General features: G+C 34.8%; 1 protein-coding gene across 3 annotated transcripts; it reads left to right on the top strand.

Moving 5' to 3' along the window:
• The first annotated feature begins 4,782 nt into the window (after positions 1-4,782).
• LOC106050371 (ceramide-1-phosphate transfer protein-like) lies at positions 4,783-16,055 on the top strand. Of its 3 annotated transcripts, none has more exons than XM_013205326.2 (4): positions 4,783-4,919; positions 5,703-5,896; positions 7,366-7,547; positions 12,030-16,055. In XM_013205326.2, the coding sequence occupies exons 2-4, from the start codon at positions 5,762-5,764 to the stop codon at positions 12,538-12,540; spliced, it is 828 nt and encodes a 275-aa protein (XP_013060780.2). In that variant the 5' UTR covers positions 4,783-4,919; positions 5,703-5,761; the 3' UTR covers positions 12,541-16,055. The 3 variants fall into 3 exon arrangements, with proteins under 3 accessions (XP_013060780.2, XP_013060781.2, XP_055864363.1); XM_013205327.2 differs by having other exon boundaries at positions 4,797-4,878; XM_056008388.1 differs by lacking the exons at positions 4,783-4,919; positions 5,703-5,896 and adding an exon at positions 6,456-6,485.
• The last annotated feature ends 2,301 nt before the right edge of the window (positions 16,056-18,356 follow it).

Genomic DNA, 18,356 nt, shown 5'->3' with positions numbered 1-18,356 from the left:
TCGAAGTTGAAGATAATTTACTTTCTAGACCAAACCTCCTGCAGGACGACGGGGGATGGAAGCGAACGGGGTATGAACCCAGGGGCCATCGAGACGACCAAACGAGTCCAGTGCGCATACCACAAGACCAGGATGCCATCCTAAGCCACGATTCCAAAAATTAAAGATGATTACTACGCCAACTTCGGCAAACTCAGTTTCGACCTGCATATTTTGTCATATCTAATGCAGACAAAGCTGTTGTGGACAGTAAAGAAGCACTACTTAACATTCGATAGCTTCACTGTATCTGACACGGACACCTATCCCTAATGGCGATCTTTTGTTTTTACCGAGGACAATAGCGTGACGAAGAGATAAATTAAACAAAACAATTTTAGCTCAGAGGCAAATCCACATAGGCCTAACTGAAAGAGAGAGAGAGAGAACGAGAGATGCAAACTAAACTTTTAAAACTTTGTCAGTGAAAATTTAAAGCTACATTGCCTACAAGACCACGAGACACAAGGCAAGCATTTTTAAAATGGTTCTCCGGAAATGCCACATTATTTAGACATTGTTCATTAGGTCATGGTGCTTGGTCTACTTTCTACTTTCATTTCAAACTTTTTTTTTTATTAGTAGAAGTGAAGAAAGGAAGAAAAAAAAAACAGAACTTTGAAAATTAAGTAGGGGCCCCCTACCTGCTAATACCAATAACACTTGAAAATAAAAAGCTTGTTTAGTTATTTCGATCATAAGAAGGAGGGCCGGACTAATCTATAGTTTAATAAGCAAAGATTTATTATTTCATTTGCTTTTTCTTTCCAAACATATCAAGTAGGCCAACTTAAAACTTGACAAAATACAAAACTCTTTAAGCAGCACTATGACAAAACAACAACAACAACAATAACAACAACAAAAAACACAGCAAATGATCAGCACTAATCTTAACTTACGGAATTTGTTGTGACAGGAACGTCATTTTTCTGTAGGACCTATATTTGTTTGTGAGTTCACTTTTCTGTAGGACCTATATTTGCTTGTGAGTTCACTTTTCTGTAGGACCTATATTTGCTTGTGAGTTCACTTTTCTGTAGGACCCATATATTTGTTTGTGAGTTCACTTTTCTGTAGGACCTATATTTGTTTGTGAGTTCACTTTTCTGTAGGACCTATATTTGCTTGTGAGTTCACTTTTCTGTAGGACCTATGTTTGTTTGTGAATTCACTTTTCTGTAGGACCCATATTTGTTAGTGAGTTGACTTTTCTGTAGGACCTATATTTCACTGTGAGTTCACTTTTCTGTAGGACCTATATTTCTTTGCGAGTTCACTTTTCTGTAGGACCTATATTTCTTTGCGTTCACTTTTCTGTAGGACCTATATTTCTTTGCAAGTTCACTTTTCTGTAGGACCTATATTTCTTTGTGAGTTCACTTTCTGTAGGACCTATGTTTGTAAGTTCACCTTTCTGTAGGACCTATATTTGTTTGTGTGTTCACTTTTCTGTAGGACCTATGTTTACTTGTGAGTTCACTTTTCTGTAAGACCTATATTTGCTTGTGAATTAACCTTTCTGTAGGACCAATATTTCTTTGTAAGTTCACTTTTCTGTTGGACCTATATTTGCTTGAGTTCACCTTTCTGTAGGACCTATATTTCTTTGTAAGTTCACTTTTCTGTAGGACCTATATTTCTTTGTGAGTTCACTTTTCTGTAGTGCCTATGTTTGTGAGTTCACTTTTCTGTACGACCTATGTTTATGAGTTCACTTTTCTGTAAGACCTATATTTGCTTAATTGTGAGTTCACTTTTCTGTAGGATCTATGTTTGTGCTTGTGAAATGTGATTTTTTTTTCCGAGGAAGCTCTCGATCAAACTGATGATGTTCAAAATCGTACAGCGAGTTCATGGTTTAAGGAAAAACAGTTATGGACTGGTTGTATAGGAACCTTTTTTTGCTATTGAAAAAAAAAGTGCCCTTTTACCTTAAACATCAGGGATCTTTTTCTGCATTTCTGCTTTCGTCACCATTGTTTTTAGCCAAATAAACGAAAAAAAAATTACATAACTTTATTGTTGATACCGGTAGGCCTACTATGTCGTTAGTTTAGGCCTACAGCTCCACGCAGCTAGTTAAACCGATTTAGGTGTATTACATTCTTAATTTGTGGGCGCAGTGGCTGAAGCGCCTGAGGCAGACTGTCTAAAAATGTTTGAAATAGACGATATATCAAATCTCAGTGAAGATTGGGATTTTGAATTTCGGGATTTTTAGGGCCCCCCTGAGTCCACCCAACTCTAATGAGGAATGTAAAGGCGGTTGGTCGTTGTGCTGGCCACATGACATCCTGCTCGTTAACCGTTGGCCATAGAAACAGATGACCTTAACACCACTTGCCTCATAGATCGCAAGGTCTGAAAGAGGGTACTTTACTTAACTACATTCTTGGCGTATCGCCAAGGCCAGTGCACTCTATGGCAGACTGTCTAAAAATGTTTGAAATAAACTCTGTATCAACGCAAACACAAAGCTAGGGGTATCTATCGAGATGTCATTCTCCCTACTTTGCTCTATTCCTCAGAAAACATGCAAAAAAAAAAAAAAAAAAAAAAAACTGAGCCACCTCCGAACGACCTCTCTAAGAATAATACTCAAAGTTAAATGGCAAGAAAAAATATGTGTGTTGTGTATTTATGTTTCTTGTTGTGTGTTGTAAACTTATCTGTACTAGCGTGTCAAACTGACTTGTGTCTTGTGTGTGTATTGTGTTATTATGAACTGTTTTTATATTCATCTGTAATAAAGCCTATGATAGAGACATGTTTTCCACTAATGTTTTATAAGGTTACTACAGCCTGACACTGTAGTCCTTCGAAGAGCGGGCCTGCAAAGCATCCACACAATCCTGATGCAGTCCTAGCTGCGATGGGCAGGCCACATCTGCAGAATGGAAGACCCCCGCATTCCTAAACGACTCCTGAATGGCCAATTAAGGGAAGGAAAGCGCTCACAAAGTGGACAAAGGAAACGCTTCAGGGACACCCTCAAAGCTTCTCCCAAAGCTTTCAGCATTGACCAAGCCACATGGGAGACAGAAGCACATGACAGAGCGTCATGGCTTCGCGCTCTGAAAACTGGCGCACAAATTGCAGAGGACAAGAGAACAGCGCTGGCAGAAGAGAAGCGTCAAAGAGAAAAAGCAAGGCCAATGACACTAGCTCCAGCTGGAATAACCTGCCCAGTGTGAAGCCGAACATTTCGAGCTCACATAGATCTCACCAGCCACACGAGGAGGCACATTATCCCAGTGCAAAGCTTTCAGCCCCCTGGATGACAAAAGTGGTCATCATCGAACCTCGATAGACGAACTATATAAGATGTATGTAGAAACAAAAGTTAAAAATGATTATGTATAATCACAAAAACATTACACTTCTTGCTGTCACTCTCACTACACTTTTTATTTAGTGAACACAAGTTAACACAACTAAATTATCCGCCCACCTTTACTCAAATTTACACCATAAACAACAAAACATTTTACAAACAACACGCACATACACTTCATACCAATTATCAGCATTCAGAATTCACAAATTTACAACAGATGTGTAGGTATGCTCAACAAAGTCAACAATTGAAAAAGTTAACTGTAAGACAAAAAAACATTTTGAATATCTATATTGTAACTTAATATCAAGGGATATGTCTGAACGTAAAAACTTTTCAATATAGTAACAGACCAGGGCCTTCACTGTGATTTTATTTCAATGTACTTTGGTTCACTGCAGACAGTTACACGTAGAAAGACATCTTATCTTATATAATACACCTTTAGTAAAATCACTAAATTTAGAAAGCCTTCAGGACAGAAGACTCAAAAGTAAAGTAGCAATTATACATAAAACACTGAACCATAATCTTCAAATACAAAAATAAAATTTAATAAAATACTCTGAAAGACACAAAGATAAAGGCACATTCCTCGTCCCATATGCTAGGACAAATTTGTACAAATACTCCTTCTTCCCTAGTGCTATTAGAGCATGGAATGGGTTGCCTGAGCTAGCCAGGAAAACCAGTGACTTGGCAGAGTTTAAGTCATTGGTTAATATGCATGACTAAATGCATGACGCGTAGGACGTAATCATCTTCTTTTTTGAAGTAACGTCTTTATTATATAAGATAAGAAGATAAGATAATACAGACGTTACATGTTGGTAATAGCTCTAGCCAATAATGTGCACATCTAAAGAAGTAACACTGGCTGTGTGAGTAGGTCTAAGTAGATGTTGGGAGTACTGAGGGGGGAAGGAGGAGTGGTGTGTGTACAAGTGAGAACTTAGCTCTACTTAAAAGAACGGTTGAAACACTGACCTACATAACAAAAGATGTAGTGTTAAATATTTTTAGTAATGACAACATTCAGGTTTATTGTACAATCTATCTAATAATGTGTGAGTGTAGGCCTAAGCGAATCATTCACCAGATCTCAGTGAAAATGCTATAAGTTATTATCTAAAGCAGGGCTTCTATAAGTTTTTAAATACCCTTTTTTATACAAGCATGAAGAAGCATGTAAAAAGAGCAATAGGACATCACCTTAATTTTACAATCTGCGCGATGTGCATTCAATACACAATATAGGGATATCTGTGTACATAAACACATTATTTTTAAGTACAAATAATCTACATGTAGTTGCAATAAAATTCCATTTACGTACTCAATCTCAAGAGGGTACATGCAGTTTGAGAACTGCTGACCATTGTGGTAGATATCAGCTGATAACACTTCACTCTCACCCTATTAAGCTGTTTATCTCTATAATGAACGGAATACGTCGAACTGTTGTGATGTTTCAATGAAAGCATTTGTTAGTGGTGCAAGTAAATTTCGTTTCTTTTTATTAAACTTTCAACTGTTAATTGTGAGTTGTTTTTTTTTTTTTGCTATTCGTTGTAATTGTCTATAGATATAATGGCGTAGTTCAATAATAGAACAGCTTACCAAATGCTATTAGAATTTTTCGCATGTACACCGATTGCTTATTGAAAAACAATAGGGCCTAACTGATTAGGAAGATAAATAATAATAACTGTACCTTTATTACCATGAGGGAAATTTGTTTTAGTAAATTGTCCAAGTAAAGCAGAATTAATTAATTATGGCTAATTGATTAACAAATTGTTTTTTTTTATAGACTTATGTGTTGTCATCGACAATGAATAATTGTGCAATGTTTTAAAAGATTTTTATCAGACAGACAGACGGAGTGACTTGATATAACCTCAGTAATGCTTTAGGGGTGAAAAAATGTTAAGAAAATACAATAATTATATTATAGGCCAATAGGCCTACATTTAGAAAACTCTTTCTTGTAGGCTATTTTTGTGCATTTTATATGAAAGTTTCGTGGCCAGAACGTCTTTTATTTTTACTTTGGCCGAGCTGGGTTTCCTAGATGTAGGCCCCCTATGTTTATTTAGACGAAGCAAATAAATTGAGTAAAAAAAAATAGCATAAATAATTTTACATGAAAAAAAAACAACAACATATTTTGTTGCGGAGAAACTAGTTAAACAATCAGTGATTTTTTTTTTTTGGGGGGGGGGGGGGCATTTTCTTTTATTCTTTGCTACTAATATCACAAACTTAAAATTAAATCTGGAAGTCACTCCAGTCTAGTGATTTGATCGTTTTCTGTTCTCAGTTTGAAACAAACTACTCGCTTTTAACGAGAGACACCCAAGATGTGCAACTAGCAAAGGAATGAATCCATTGCTTACAGTAATCAGACAGAGATACAGATCGTTCTTGTTGGTCCTTTTAGCCATTACAGTTTTGTTAGGATTTTACTTTCTGTCTCTGGGCAGTGAAACTTACGGACCAACAACAGACCAAAAGGTAGGTTATATATAGACTTTTTTGTGTGAGTTCAAAAAAAAAAAAAAGCAATAATAATAAATGGGAAATGTAAGGTTAAGTGACTAATACCAACTGACTACCTAATGAAAGGGGCTCAAGCTCAAATTCCTATGTAGATGAAGAAATTAGAAATTTGTCTCAAGCAGAGTTGTACTGGCTAAAAGCCGGCAGCTCGGAAATCTTCAGCCAGATACTGGGGCCTAGCTAGGAATTTTCGATCGTTTGGGGCCCGGGGGGGGGGGCTTGACCTCTTTGGGGGCCCCTGCATTTTGCGTAATATTTAAATTTTTTAATGTAAAAAACAACAACACTCATTTGCGAGCCCCCTAAAGTGGGGTCCCGGGGGGAATTTCAAATTCTCACCTCCCCCCACCCTAGCGTACGCCACTGGCCAGATACCGCCACCTGTTCACACGGGAGATTGGACCGTAAACTTAATTCTATTAAACCTTTGTATTTGGGGGGAGGGGGGAATTCCCACAAAAGTCCCCTAAATTGGAAATAGCTCGTGTGTTTTTGTGTACAGAGTTATGAAAAAAAAAATGAAGACAATATGAATATTTCCTTGGTACGTAACTAACTAAACCAAATTGATATTTTCATCTGTGATCGATAGCTTATTAAAAATGTGTGTATGTGTATTTTTGGGTGGATTTTTTGCTAAATATTAAACTAGAAGTATATGCTACTACTATAAGTTACCCCACAGAATAGTTTTTTTTATTTGTGTGTGTGGTGGTGGGTCTTACCATTTTTATAATACTTAAATATTTATATTTAGGTTATAGGCCTACTAATAAGATAGGCCTACATGTCGCCACTAATTTTGCGTAATCATGCGAAACACTACACTCATCCAGGAATGAAAGACATTGCCATTATCTAGACAATTTTAGTTGTTCACCTATTTTACTTGTGTTTATTTACTTTCTATGTTTATAGAGTTTTAAAATAACCAATAACACTAAATCTACTTTTTTTTATGAAGGATATTACACATAAACATATTGTCTATAGATCTATAAATATATTTATCTAGATGTCTGGTCCGAGATCTTGATTGTACTTTTTTAGAAACCTAACGGATAACGTAGGCCCACATAGCTATATAGGAAGTACCATACTTTTACATTTTCAACCAATAAACTTATATCTGTGTTTTTATTTATTATTATTATTTATTTATTTTTTAATTACAATGCTACAAGCAAATAGTAAATTATCTAATAAAAATTGCATCTGACATAAAGAATTCAAATTAAACCAATAATTAAAAAAAATGTGAAATTAAATGTTGTAACGCAAAGCAATAATTGTAAAACTCAATTTAAGTATTTGATAGTCCAAAACCACGGACTATATCCAAAACCTAGATCTATCTCAACTATCTGTTTTTGAGTTTTTATTTTTTTTCTTGTTTTACACATTTGTGTGGAAACTAAAAAAAGGATGTCAACACAGAGGTACCATACCAGTCCGTAGCTACAACAATAGCTGAAGACGAAGAAATGTCTCACTCTCACGACGGGTTTGATGCCCTTAGAGTGTACAATCTTTTTACTTCATGTAAAGGTGAAGACGATATAATTTTATTGGATACGTACATCGATGCATATGAGGAATTATGCAAGTAAGTTTTTTTTTAGTTATTAAAATAAATTGTCTTAGTCTTAACAGTGAAAACACTTTTTTGTTTGACCACTGTGACTGTCTTTACTAGACTTTAGTCTTAGACAGTTGAGTTGAGTTAGAGTTAGTTCAGTTAGTCTAAGTCTAGATCTAGTTACTAAACAGTGAGACAGTCGGAGTCGGAGAATAAGATAACTAAAAAGAGTCAGAGAATAGTAAAACTAATCACTAACTCAACTAACTGACCATATAAATATAACTGTCACTGTGACTAAGACTTAGATCTAGTCAGTAAGGGACTAAAAGGTCACTAACAGTGACCAACAGTTAATCTATAATTATCTAGAATACAACTTAGACAACTTAAATTTAATGACTTAGTACAAGTAACATTGACATTCATTGTCTGAATGTTAAATGTTTTACATGTTTCGGATGTTCCTTCAGAGTTGAAGATAATTACTTCCTAGTCCAAACCTCCCGCAGGACGACGGGGGATGGGAGCGGGCAGGGTTTGAACCCTGGACCATCGATAAATCTGAACGACAGTCCAGCGTGCAAACCGCACGACCAGGCAGCCATCCTGAATGAGTACACTACAAGTGAAACTGAACAAATCATAGACTATGATAGACTAAATATTATTTTTGTAACTTTTTAGATCTAAGTCTGTAGTCAGTGTAGACTTTATCTAGACTAGATCTAGAATCTAGTAGATTTAGACTTATTACTGAGACTTTAGACTTGGACTAGTTAAGACTCAAGTCAGTGTAGTGTAGTACTAGACTAGTAGAATCTACTACTACTAGCTAGTAGCTTGTAAACTCTTAAAATAACCTTAAATTTACTAGAGTAGGTGTGTAGAATTCTTGAGAGATCTAAATCTAATCATCTAGAATAATCTAGATCTATCTAGTGTACAATGTAACACTTGCAATACATATATATAATATTATATAGACTATTATAGAGTTTTAGCTTGGAGTAGGCTGAGTAGGGATGCATTTTTAGTCATTTTGACGGCCACAACTTTGATAAAGACCACCATGATTTATTGACATCATTTGATATTAACAGCACTATCAACTGATCTCAAGAATTGTTTAATACACTGGAAGTGACAAAATTGTTCAAACAGGTAAACACAGTCAAAGCTTCAGGACCCGACAAATTAAGTGGAAAGCTGGTAAAGCTCTGTGGAGAACTAAGTCTACAGACTAATTTTAAAAAGCATCTATAGATCTTATATCTCTTGAAGAACTGTTTCCTTGTAAAATGCCTTTCCAAAACATACAATATCCTTAAGGACAATATGGACCCACTAAACCACAGTTACATCAGATCTGGACAAAGTGGTAAGCTCCTCTTCATCAGGGCTAGAAGAGAGATTTTAAAACTTCTTTATTCCACTTCAGCTAGTGTGTTTCAAGGTCATTTGTTGTTATCAAAGAGCACACAGAAACATAATTCTTAAAGTGCTGGTTGCGTGTGTTTCGTGTGTGAATGTTGTTCATGTTTGTATTTATATTGTTATTGCTATTATCTGCTATAGTAGTACTGCTGAGGTGGACAATTATAGTCAAACTGAATTTCCATTTGTTTAGACTAATTGAAATCTTATCTTATGTAGATAGTTAATAGTAAATAGTTTGATACACATTTAAAACTGACAATACACTAGTAAAGAGACTAAGACTGCTTTATTGATCCTTACGGAAATTTGTTGTGATTACAAGGACTCGTTTCTCATATAAAGACAACACAACAGAAAAATACACATAAATACAACAGACAACATAAACCGTTCATTCAGCGACTACAAACAGGTATCTTGGTGCATTTCATGTTCCCTGATCAATGAGTGGCGGTGATAGAGTCTGACCGAGTGAGGTACGAACGAGTTTTTGTACGAGTTCCGTTCTTATTTTGATTGACAGCAGTCGCCCACTTCGCGACGACCTAGCGTAGTTCTGATGGAGCGGGTGGCCGTTGTTATCCAAGATTTTTTCGATTTTTCTTAGGCACGTTTGTTCAAAAAGTTCCTTTAAATGTGGTAATGTTGTGAGTGTAATTTTTGATGCCTTTTTTAATGATGTTTTCTAGACGTTGCAACAGTTTAGATGAGGCGTTGCCTTGCCAACAACTTATTCCGTATGTTAGCAGATTTTGTACAGTCGCGCCGTAAAATGTCTCAAGGATCTTCTAATTTAATTTAAGTTTGTTGAGTTTGTATAGAAAAAAGAGTCGCTGGGCAGTTTTCTTTGTCAGAGTTCCAAGGTGGTCTTCCCATGAAAGCTTGTTGTTGATGATAACGCCTAGATATTTATGTGCCTTTACTTGTTCTATAGATGTAGTTTTTATTTGCAGTTCACGTATAGTTTGTTTTTTCTTTCTAAAATCTATTATAAGTTCTTTAGTTTTTGTTACATTCAGTTCTAGAAAGTTGTCGGTGCACCAGTTTGTAAACTCTTCTATCGAGCTTCGATACTGAGTTTCGTCTCCTGAAATAAGACCGACTTTGGCAGTATCATCAGCGAATTTAATGAGTTTAACTGAGTCATAGATGCTTCTTATGTCATTAGTGTAAAGAGTGTATAGTACAGGAGAAAGTACACAACCTTGTGGAGAACCCGTACATAGTACTCGAGTTGACGATTTGGTGTTGTTGACTTTAACATACTGGGGCCGTTGGGTTAAAAAGTTTAGAACCCATGCTTGCAAGTAAGGGCTTACATTTAAGTTACTCAGTTTGTTTATCATTAGATGTGGCTGTATGGTATTGAAAGCCGAGGAGATATCTACGAAGAGGACTCGTGCATATGTTTTGGGTATATCGAGATGCTTATAAAGCTGGTCCAAAAGCAATAGAATGGCATCCTCAGTTCCTCTAGCTGCTTTGTATGCAAATTGGTGAGGGTCTAGGCTGTTATTGACTTTTGCTACAAGTTGTTTAAGGATATATTTTTCAAAACATTTCATAACAATAGGTGCTAGTGCTACTGGGCGGAAATCATTTAAGCAATCTATTTTTGGTTTCTTAGGCACTGGTATGATTTCTGAAGTTTTCCAGATGTTTGGAATTACGCACGTTTGCAATGACTGGTTAAAGATATGACAGAAGATAGAAGAAATTTGCTCCGCACATAGCTTGATCAGCTTGCCACTAATTTTGTCTGGTCCACAAGCTTTTGTTACGTCTACTCTTTTAAATAACAAGGTCACTTTATCCTCCGTTACAAAATTGACGTAGGGCTCTTGTTTTCCTTTGGACAGAGTGTTGAAAAGTTCTTTGTGTAGATCAACAAAATCTTCTTTGTCAAAACGAGAATAAAAATAATTTAGTTCGTTGGCGAATTTCTCATCATCAGCCACTAAAATTTGTTCTCGTTTTGAGGCGCAGCCCGTTATTTTCTTTAATCCCTCCCAGCATTGTTTTGAGTTGTTCTTGTCAAAGAAATTCTCAATTTTTTCTTTGTATGTTTTTTTCCCTTCAATTATTGCTTTAAAAATTATTGTTTAAAAAGAACTCGAAAACATATTTTTAACTGCACTTAATTTGTACAAGTAGAAGCCAAGATATGTTTTTTTTAAGGTCTAAAGTGTATTATAGAAAAGTGAAATTTTATGTATTATATTATATATAATAAGACTAAATAGAAGATTGTATACAAATAAAGAGATTTAAATAAAATATTTCAATGAAATATTGAATAGTTAAAAAATAATTATGTTAAAATGTTGTTTTTCTTAAATTAAAAAAAAAAAATGAATTTAAATATTGATGTTAAAAAAATTGAGAAGATAAGGAAAAAGTGAAGTGTAACTAGCAGAAAATGACAACAGTTGAGAATAGGGCACAAATTTGAATGAATTGAGTGAACTGCACCACAATACATTATATTTTATTTTTAATTTCTTAGTAGTTTAATTTCAGATATACATCCAGCTTTTGCAACTATGGCTACATACATAGATTTTATTCTTTATTTATATTTAAACCACACAAATATTTGGAATTCTAATTGTTTGTAAATATATTCAATGAATGTTGTTATTTATATATTTGTCATTTTAACTTTTTAAAACTATTTATTCATACTAATGTGGTAAAGAAAAATTGACTTGAATATCTTTTTTTTTTTTTGCTATTACTTCCCCTTATTTTTTTTCCCTTTCTTCTTCAGTAAAGTTTCCTCTTTAAATGTGGCCGATGGTTTATAAATGACCTGTGTAGCCTGCACAATGACAAAGTGCTTTTACTTTTTCCCAAATACTGGGTGGATTCTGTGATGTCATACAATCCTGTATAAAAAGTCTTAGGGATTTATACTTAAAGCATTTTGTACTGAGGGTGAGCGGTTAAGCACTCAGCCACCATGTTTTAAAAGTTATTTAAAAAAAAGATAGGCAATTTAGATTAGGCTCAAAAAAAAAATGTCAACATATAATTTAACGTTTTGTTTTCAAACATTATTTGTTTCAGGTTGTTCCGCCTATTTGGTACAATATTTAGCTTTGTAACCTCAGATGTGGAAGAAAAGATCAACATCTTAAGAGACTACCGCAAATCTGATGTTGCAGAGAAATACAAAACCATTCAGTCGTTGCTTGAATACGAAGTCGAGCAAGGCACAGCAAAAAACACCAAGAAGCCATCAGGTGCTAGAACACTCCTTCGCCTACACAGAGCATTGGAGTTTATCGCAGCCTTTCTGTTGAAACTCAAAGAAACAGACAATACTGTAAAATTTTCATCTGCTGCCATGAAAGCTTACGACGACACTTTGGCCAGGCATCATCCCTGGCTAGTCAAGAAGGCTGTCCATGTAGCCATGTATATGCTTCCGTCCAGGTTGGATCTCCTGAAAAAAATGGGAGTTGAAGACAATGAAAGAGGCATGCAGGGAATCAGTGATTTAGCACATGAACTGACTGTTATATTCCAGGTGACAGAAGAGGCTTACAGTCAAGATAACTTGTTAGATCTACCATAAAATGACTGTAGACATTGTGTAATAATGACTGAAACAGCTCTGTACATTTTTCTGTTTATTTATTTGTCATTGTTTGAACTTACTAACAAGGTACAACTTAATGAAGCCTCTATATTTCTAATTGATTTTTCTGCAAATTTAATTGGAAAGGGGATATTTGATAGTGTATGGCAGCTTAAAAGCTAGTTTTTTGTAATGAAGCTTTCAGCAGTTGAGAGTTTTGCAGGCTGTCATTTTGGACTATATATAAATATTCAATTTTTAATTTTTTTAATACTTTTTAAATAATTATTTTATTTTTAGAAATGTTTAATTTTTTAAACCATATTTTAAAATATTTATTTTCTGACATATTATTTAAAAAATTTTTTTTAAAGAAAATAAAAGTTTTTAATTAAAAATCTTTTCTCCTGGCAAACAGTATTTGATTATTATGTTAAAATTTCAGTTCTGTTAGTGTTATAACAGCTTTTGATTGTTATATGTTTATTCTTAGTTCATTGCAAGCCACAGTGTTTGTTGACGTTAATGCTTTTATTTACATTACTTATCATATTCAAGGTTGTATAGTTTTATTAACACTATATAAATATTCTTTGACTTGATGATTAGAAAAAATTAGGATTTAAAATTAGGATCAAAATTATTGATCAGTAGTCTATGTTTAATGAGAGATTTAAATTGTGCTAGTTCTTTGTTTTCCTTTTTTTTTCTTGTAAGCACCATATTCTTTATATTATTTTTTTTCTCTATCCTAAATGTAAAAAATGGGATATCAGTTGAATGAACATTTCTACTTTTTTCTTTTTTTTTTAACTGCTCAACTTTTTTGTAGAAAATCGGAAGGGTAAAAACTAATGGTCTTATCAATCATATTTATTTTTCTAAATTAAATTACTTAAACTTTTCATTTAATTCATAGGATAGGAAACAAAAGTGCCAGCAAATCAAGAGACATTGTTCGATTAAAACAGATTATTTGAAAATATTTTCAGTATCCTAAGAAAAAAAATTCTGGTTATTATCACATAATGTCAGCAAAGCAATTAGGCTGTAATTATTGACACTTCAATAGAAACTTGAGATACAAACAAACATGCCATTGGTTTATGCAAAAGATACCAATGACTTTATTTTATTTAATTTGAGCACCCTTACACAGTAACACTACCAATAATAACATTAGATTTTATTTATTTTTACTTCTTAGCCCTTTTGACCCCATTGCTGTTATTACTGAAATGATTAAAATACACTACGAACCAATGCTTCTCAGCCTGGTGCTTGGGTGGAAACGGTCGTTAGAGGAGATGATTAGGCCCATAAGGGAGCAAAAAAAAAACCTGTTGGGGTGCCTAAGGACTGAGTCCATTGCACTGGTGGGGATGGAAGAAAGTCCCAACAGGCATGGCACTATCCTCACACCATTCCTCAAAGGACCGTTCTTATTGCGGACCCCTGCACTACTGATGTGGAACAGAGAATGAAAAAAAGGGGGGGGGGTGTTTCCCTGATGTGCTCGGCCATTGGCCTTGCTTCTAATCTGAGCACCTTGGATTATGATCCATTGATAATAGGGATGCAATAATTTACATCTACCCATCTTTCTGAGACAGAAGTTTGTTCAGACAGGCACATGGAGGCAAGCTTTCATAGACCTAGAGTTCTAAGAGTCATAGACCCAACTCTTATGACAATTAGAGAGAAAAGTGCACTATGAATGAGTTAAGTGCACTATACTAGTCCTCTGGGAGTTAAACATCTAAAAGTAAATGTTTTGCCTTTAAGTAGTAATAATGAGATGGACTATTGAAAAACAAACAAACTGTAAATCTATCTTACAGGGCAGCAGGCTAACATTATGTACCATAAAAAAAACAATGGCCAATTAAATTTTAAAAAACAAATTGTTATTGTCAACTTTACAGCCAACTCTTAGCTATGCATATACATGACTTATATTCATGAGTTAAATATTTTTTTTGTTCTAATCTATAATATGTTTGATGTGATGCATTTGGTTATTTTGTTAGTTGATCATTTACACATTGTATGGTTCAGACCACAGATGTATTACTATTTGTGTTTTTTTCTTGTATTAATATTAATATTTTAGTTTGGATAACATTTAATCAAGTTTGTATAATCAAAGATAACTGGAGGTCTCTGATCAATTATTATATGTGCACACCCTGAAATTGTGTTGTGAACACACTTCTATACATTTTTTACAATTTAAATCTTTGCATTTTTCAAAGTTTCTTATTAAATGTATCGCCTGAATAATTCTTAGGCTTTGTTTGCAATGTGGACCTAGCATGTCTCTAGTTTCAATATTAACCTGATGATTTTCTAGTTTCAATGTTAACCTGGGGATTTTCTAGTTTCAATATTAACCTCTGGGGATTTTCTAGTTTCAATATTAACCTCTGGGGATTTTCTAGTTTCAATATTAACCTGATGATTTTCTAGTTTCAATGTTAACCTGATGATTTTCTAGTTTTAATATTAACCTGATGATTTTCTAGTTTCAATATTAACCTGAGGATTTTCTAGTTTCAATATTTACCTTATATGTCTCTAGTTTCAATATTAACCTGATGATTTTCTAGTTTCAATATTAACCTGATGATTGCCTAATTTTAATATTCGGCTAATTCTAATTTCATTCTGCTTATAAAACCTAATCTCAAGATCCTTTGACCATACAGTTGTAAATATGTTGTTTTTTTATGATTGCTCTGCAATTGAGGAAAATAAATGTCTCAGAGCATGTAGATAGTGTGTATGTGTTTATGAACAATGGGAGATAACAGAAATAGTGAGAACCTAAGAGGCGGATAACTGCTATCAAGCATAAAGTCACTCCCTGGATATAAGAATGCTTATCTTTTTATATAATACAGACGTTACTTCAAAAAAGAAGATGATTACGTCCTACGCGTCATGCATTCAGTCATGCATATTAACCAATGACTTAAAATTCTGCCAAGTCACTGGTTTTCCTGGCTAGCTCAGGCAACCCCTTCCATGCTCTAATAGCACTAGGGAAGAAGGAGTATTTGTACAAATTTGTCCTAGCATATGGGACGAGGAATGTGCCTTTACCTTAAATAATTTCCAGTCTATTCTGTTTAAGAGTGATGCGGAGGACCCTACTTAGAGAAGCTTTAATAGTGTTAAGTTTTATTTAAAAACAGGCACAATGTTGAAGAAATCACAATAGTTTTTATCTTTTACCAGTGTTTTGCATACCAGTATCTGCAATTTTATGTCATCGTGTTGTTGGCTGTGAACTAATATATGTACCGGTATGTACAAGTATTGAATATAATTGATAATTATTCTACATTTTTTTTTCTTTGTTAATCAGCTGTGTTGCTGTTTACTTCTCTGAATAGAAGTGTCTGTGAAAGAGTGTTACACTATTGTACATAAAAACGATTGTGGTAGTTAGCTTTTTTACCGTACGGACCAAATAGAAAAGTTTATATTAAAAATTGTGTCCAACTAGCCATCTGCAATTTTTTTTTTATTTCATAATATTTTCTATCTACGTAAATGATGTCTGAAGTATTAAGTAAAGCATCTAGAACATTTTTTAAAATTTTTTTTTACAAAGCTGATATCAACTCACTCATTCTGTCTGTCTGGTAAAAAGTGTATACACATTGTTTCTCCCAAACCCATTCTCGTTCCAGTTGAAACTTCGCACAATTATTCATTCGCATAGACAAGATATGAATCAATAAAAAAAAAGTAACCAATTAGTCAATGAATTACTGGTAATTAGTTATTCTTTTTGATACTTACAATGGAAAATAATTACTTAATAATTATGTGGCTAAATTTGTTGGGTTTAGTCCCTTTAAATAATTGTTAACGCTATTTCTCCCTCACATTCTCTGATCAAATTAATACTTTGAACAATCATCTGTTGTACCTAACTTAACACGAATCATTTTTAAAAAAAGTAAATTAGTCAATTAATTATTGGTAATTTATTATTTTGCTTGATATCGAATAAGGGAAATAACAAGAACATTATTGATAGATATAGTTTTAAGAGCAGAGTTCTTCCCTTTAGATAAGCTTTTTTTTAAAAAAAAATTATTTTGCTTGTTTTCTTTTTAAAACAACAGTGCCTGGCCAAGAGAGAAATTTATTTTGAAAATCTTGGGGAAGAGAGCGAATCCCACCTGAAGTCATCATACCAAAGCATATGAATTCATTTAAAACCTTGTTTTTGAAACTTAACCTCAATAAACAATTATTAGAAGGAAAATCAAGTAGATCATGATGTATAAAATGGTTTGAGAATAATTTTCTCTCACCTAACTTAGTTAAAATATGACCTTTTAGACACTGACCCTTCTATCTTAGGAAGCTTGGAAAATTTTAAAATTGACAAATACAATTATTAAACCTTTTAGTATACAGCTACCGTCAGTAGTCTGACTATCTTCGCCATCACTTGCTTGACTATCTTCGCCATCACTTGCTGGTATGGTAATACCTCATAGCCACAAAGACATCGACTAAAATACTGAATAGACAAATTCAAAAAGCATCCTACATCACTCAAGAATAGCTACCGTCTAACTATTTTAAATCCTAGAAAACAATTAGCACCCATTACATCAAATCTGGATGAACTTAGTAGACTCCTCTCCATAGTGTTTTAATGGCAATGTCTTCGATACCAAAGATTAAGGGTGAGTGCAATGTTTCACATGATCACCCAACCCCAGTTGCAACCTGCATAGTTTTCGGCATCTCACGCAGGCAAAGCTGATGTCTGCCTGCGGTTTATTTAAATATTCTTTTCGTCTTCTGTGCCTGTCTTTAATAAGGGCTTTTCTTTGTCTCAAATGTGTGTCCCGTTGCCTTTAAAGACTCCTTCATTCCATTACGTGGAATGGAAAGGGTAGACAGTGGCTTAGCTAGGGTGGGAGAGGGAGGGTCCAATTTTGAACGCCCCCCCCGGCCCCCACTAAAATTTGGCCCCCAACTGAATGTCTTAAAAAATTGTTTCACATTAGTTATTACGTCACTGCCATGTAACCTTGAAATTCACGTGAATTCAAAAAATACCCGTACTAGACAGCATTGATCTAGATTTATATAATAGATGATGTTATAGATAACTTTGTGGCACAGAAAACATGACGTCACTTGTGCATTACCTCGCCAATAAACTACGGTATTATAAGTCCCTTGACTGCGCTCATCTAATTTGGTGACTTTTTTTTTGGGGGGGGGGGGAGGTCCCGGGCATGCTACCCTGCCTCATAGTGGCGCCCTGGTGGAAACGATCGTAGGAGGAAACGATTAGGCTAAAGGGTAGCAAAACAAGACTCCCGTGGGGGTGCCTAAGGGGGTGCGAGAGCATCCTCATTTCACTGTGCGGAGTTGTAAAAAAGCTCCCACAACCTTGTCACAATCCAGGCGCCGTTCCTCAAGGGGCCGTTACATAAATGGCGTGTCCCGCACGGTTAGCCTGGTATAGAAAAAGGAAAATGGCGGGGGTTTTAGTGTATGCGGCCTCTTGCCGCTAGTCTGACAGACCCGTCAGACAGAACAGTGTACACTGTTATCTTCCAGGCCAGTGAGAGGGAGCTCTTGTTCACTTTTGCTGGCTTAGAGTTCCAAGAGCTGAAGGCTCAACTCTACCTGACAGTTTCAAGAAAAAAAGGGGGGGGGATCAACACCAAAACCTTTGCTGCGCTCAAGAAATATAGTGACTGTAGTAGTGCTAGCGCAGTTTTCGATTTATTTTTAAAATTGATATATAGGTTAGGTCTGTGGGCGTCGGC

This window comes from Biomphalaria glabrata, chromosome 13, assembly GCF_947242115.1.
Source record: "Biomphalaria glabrata chromosome 13, xgBioGlab47.1, whole genome shotgun sequence".
In the NCBI taxonomy this organism is placed as follows: domain Eukaryota; kingdom Metazoa; phylum Mollusca; class Gastropoda; family Planorbidae; genus Biomphalaria; species Biomphalaria glabrata.
This window is presented reverse-complemented; position numbering and strand designations above follow the sequence as displayed.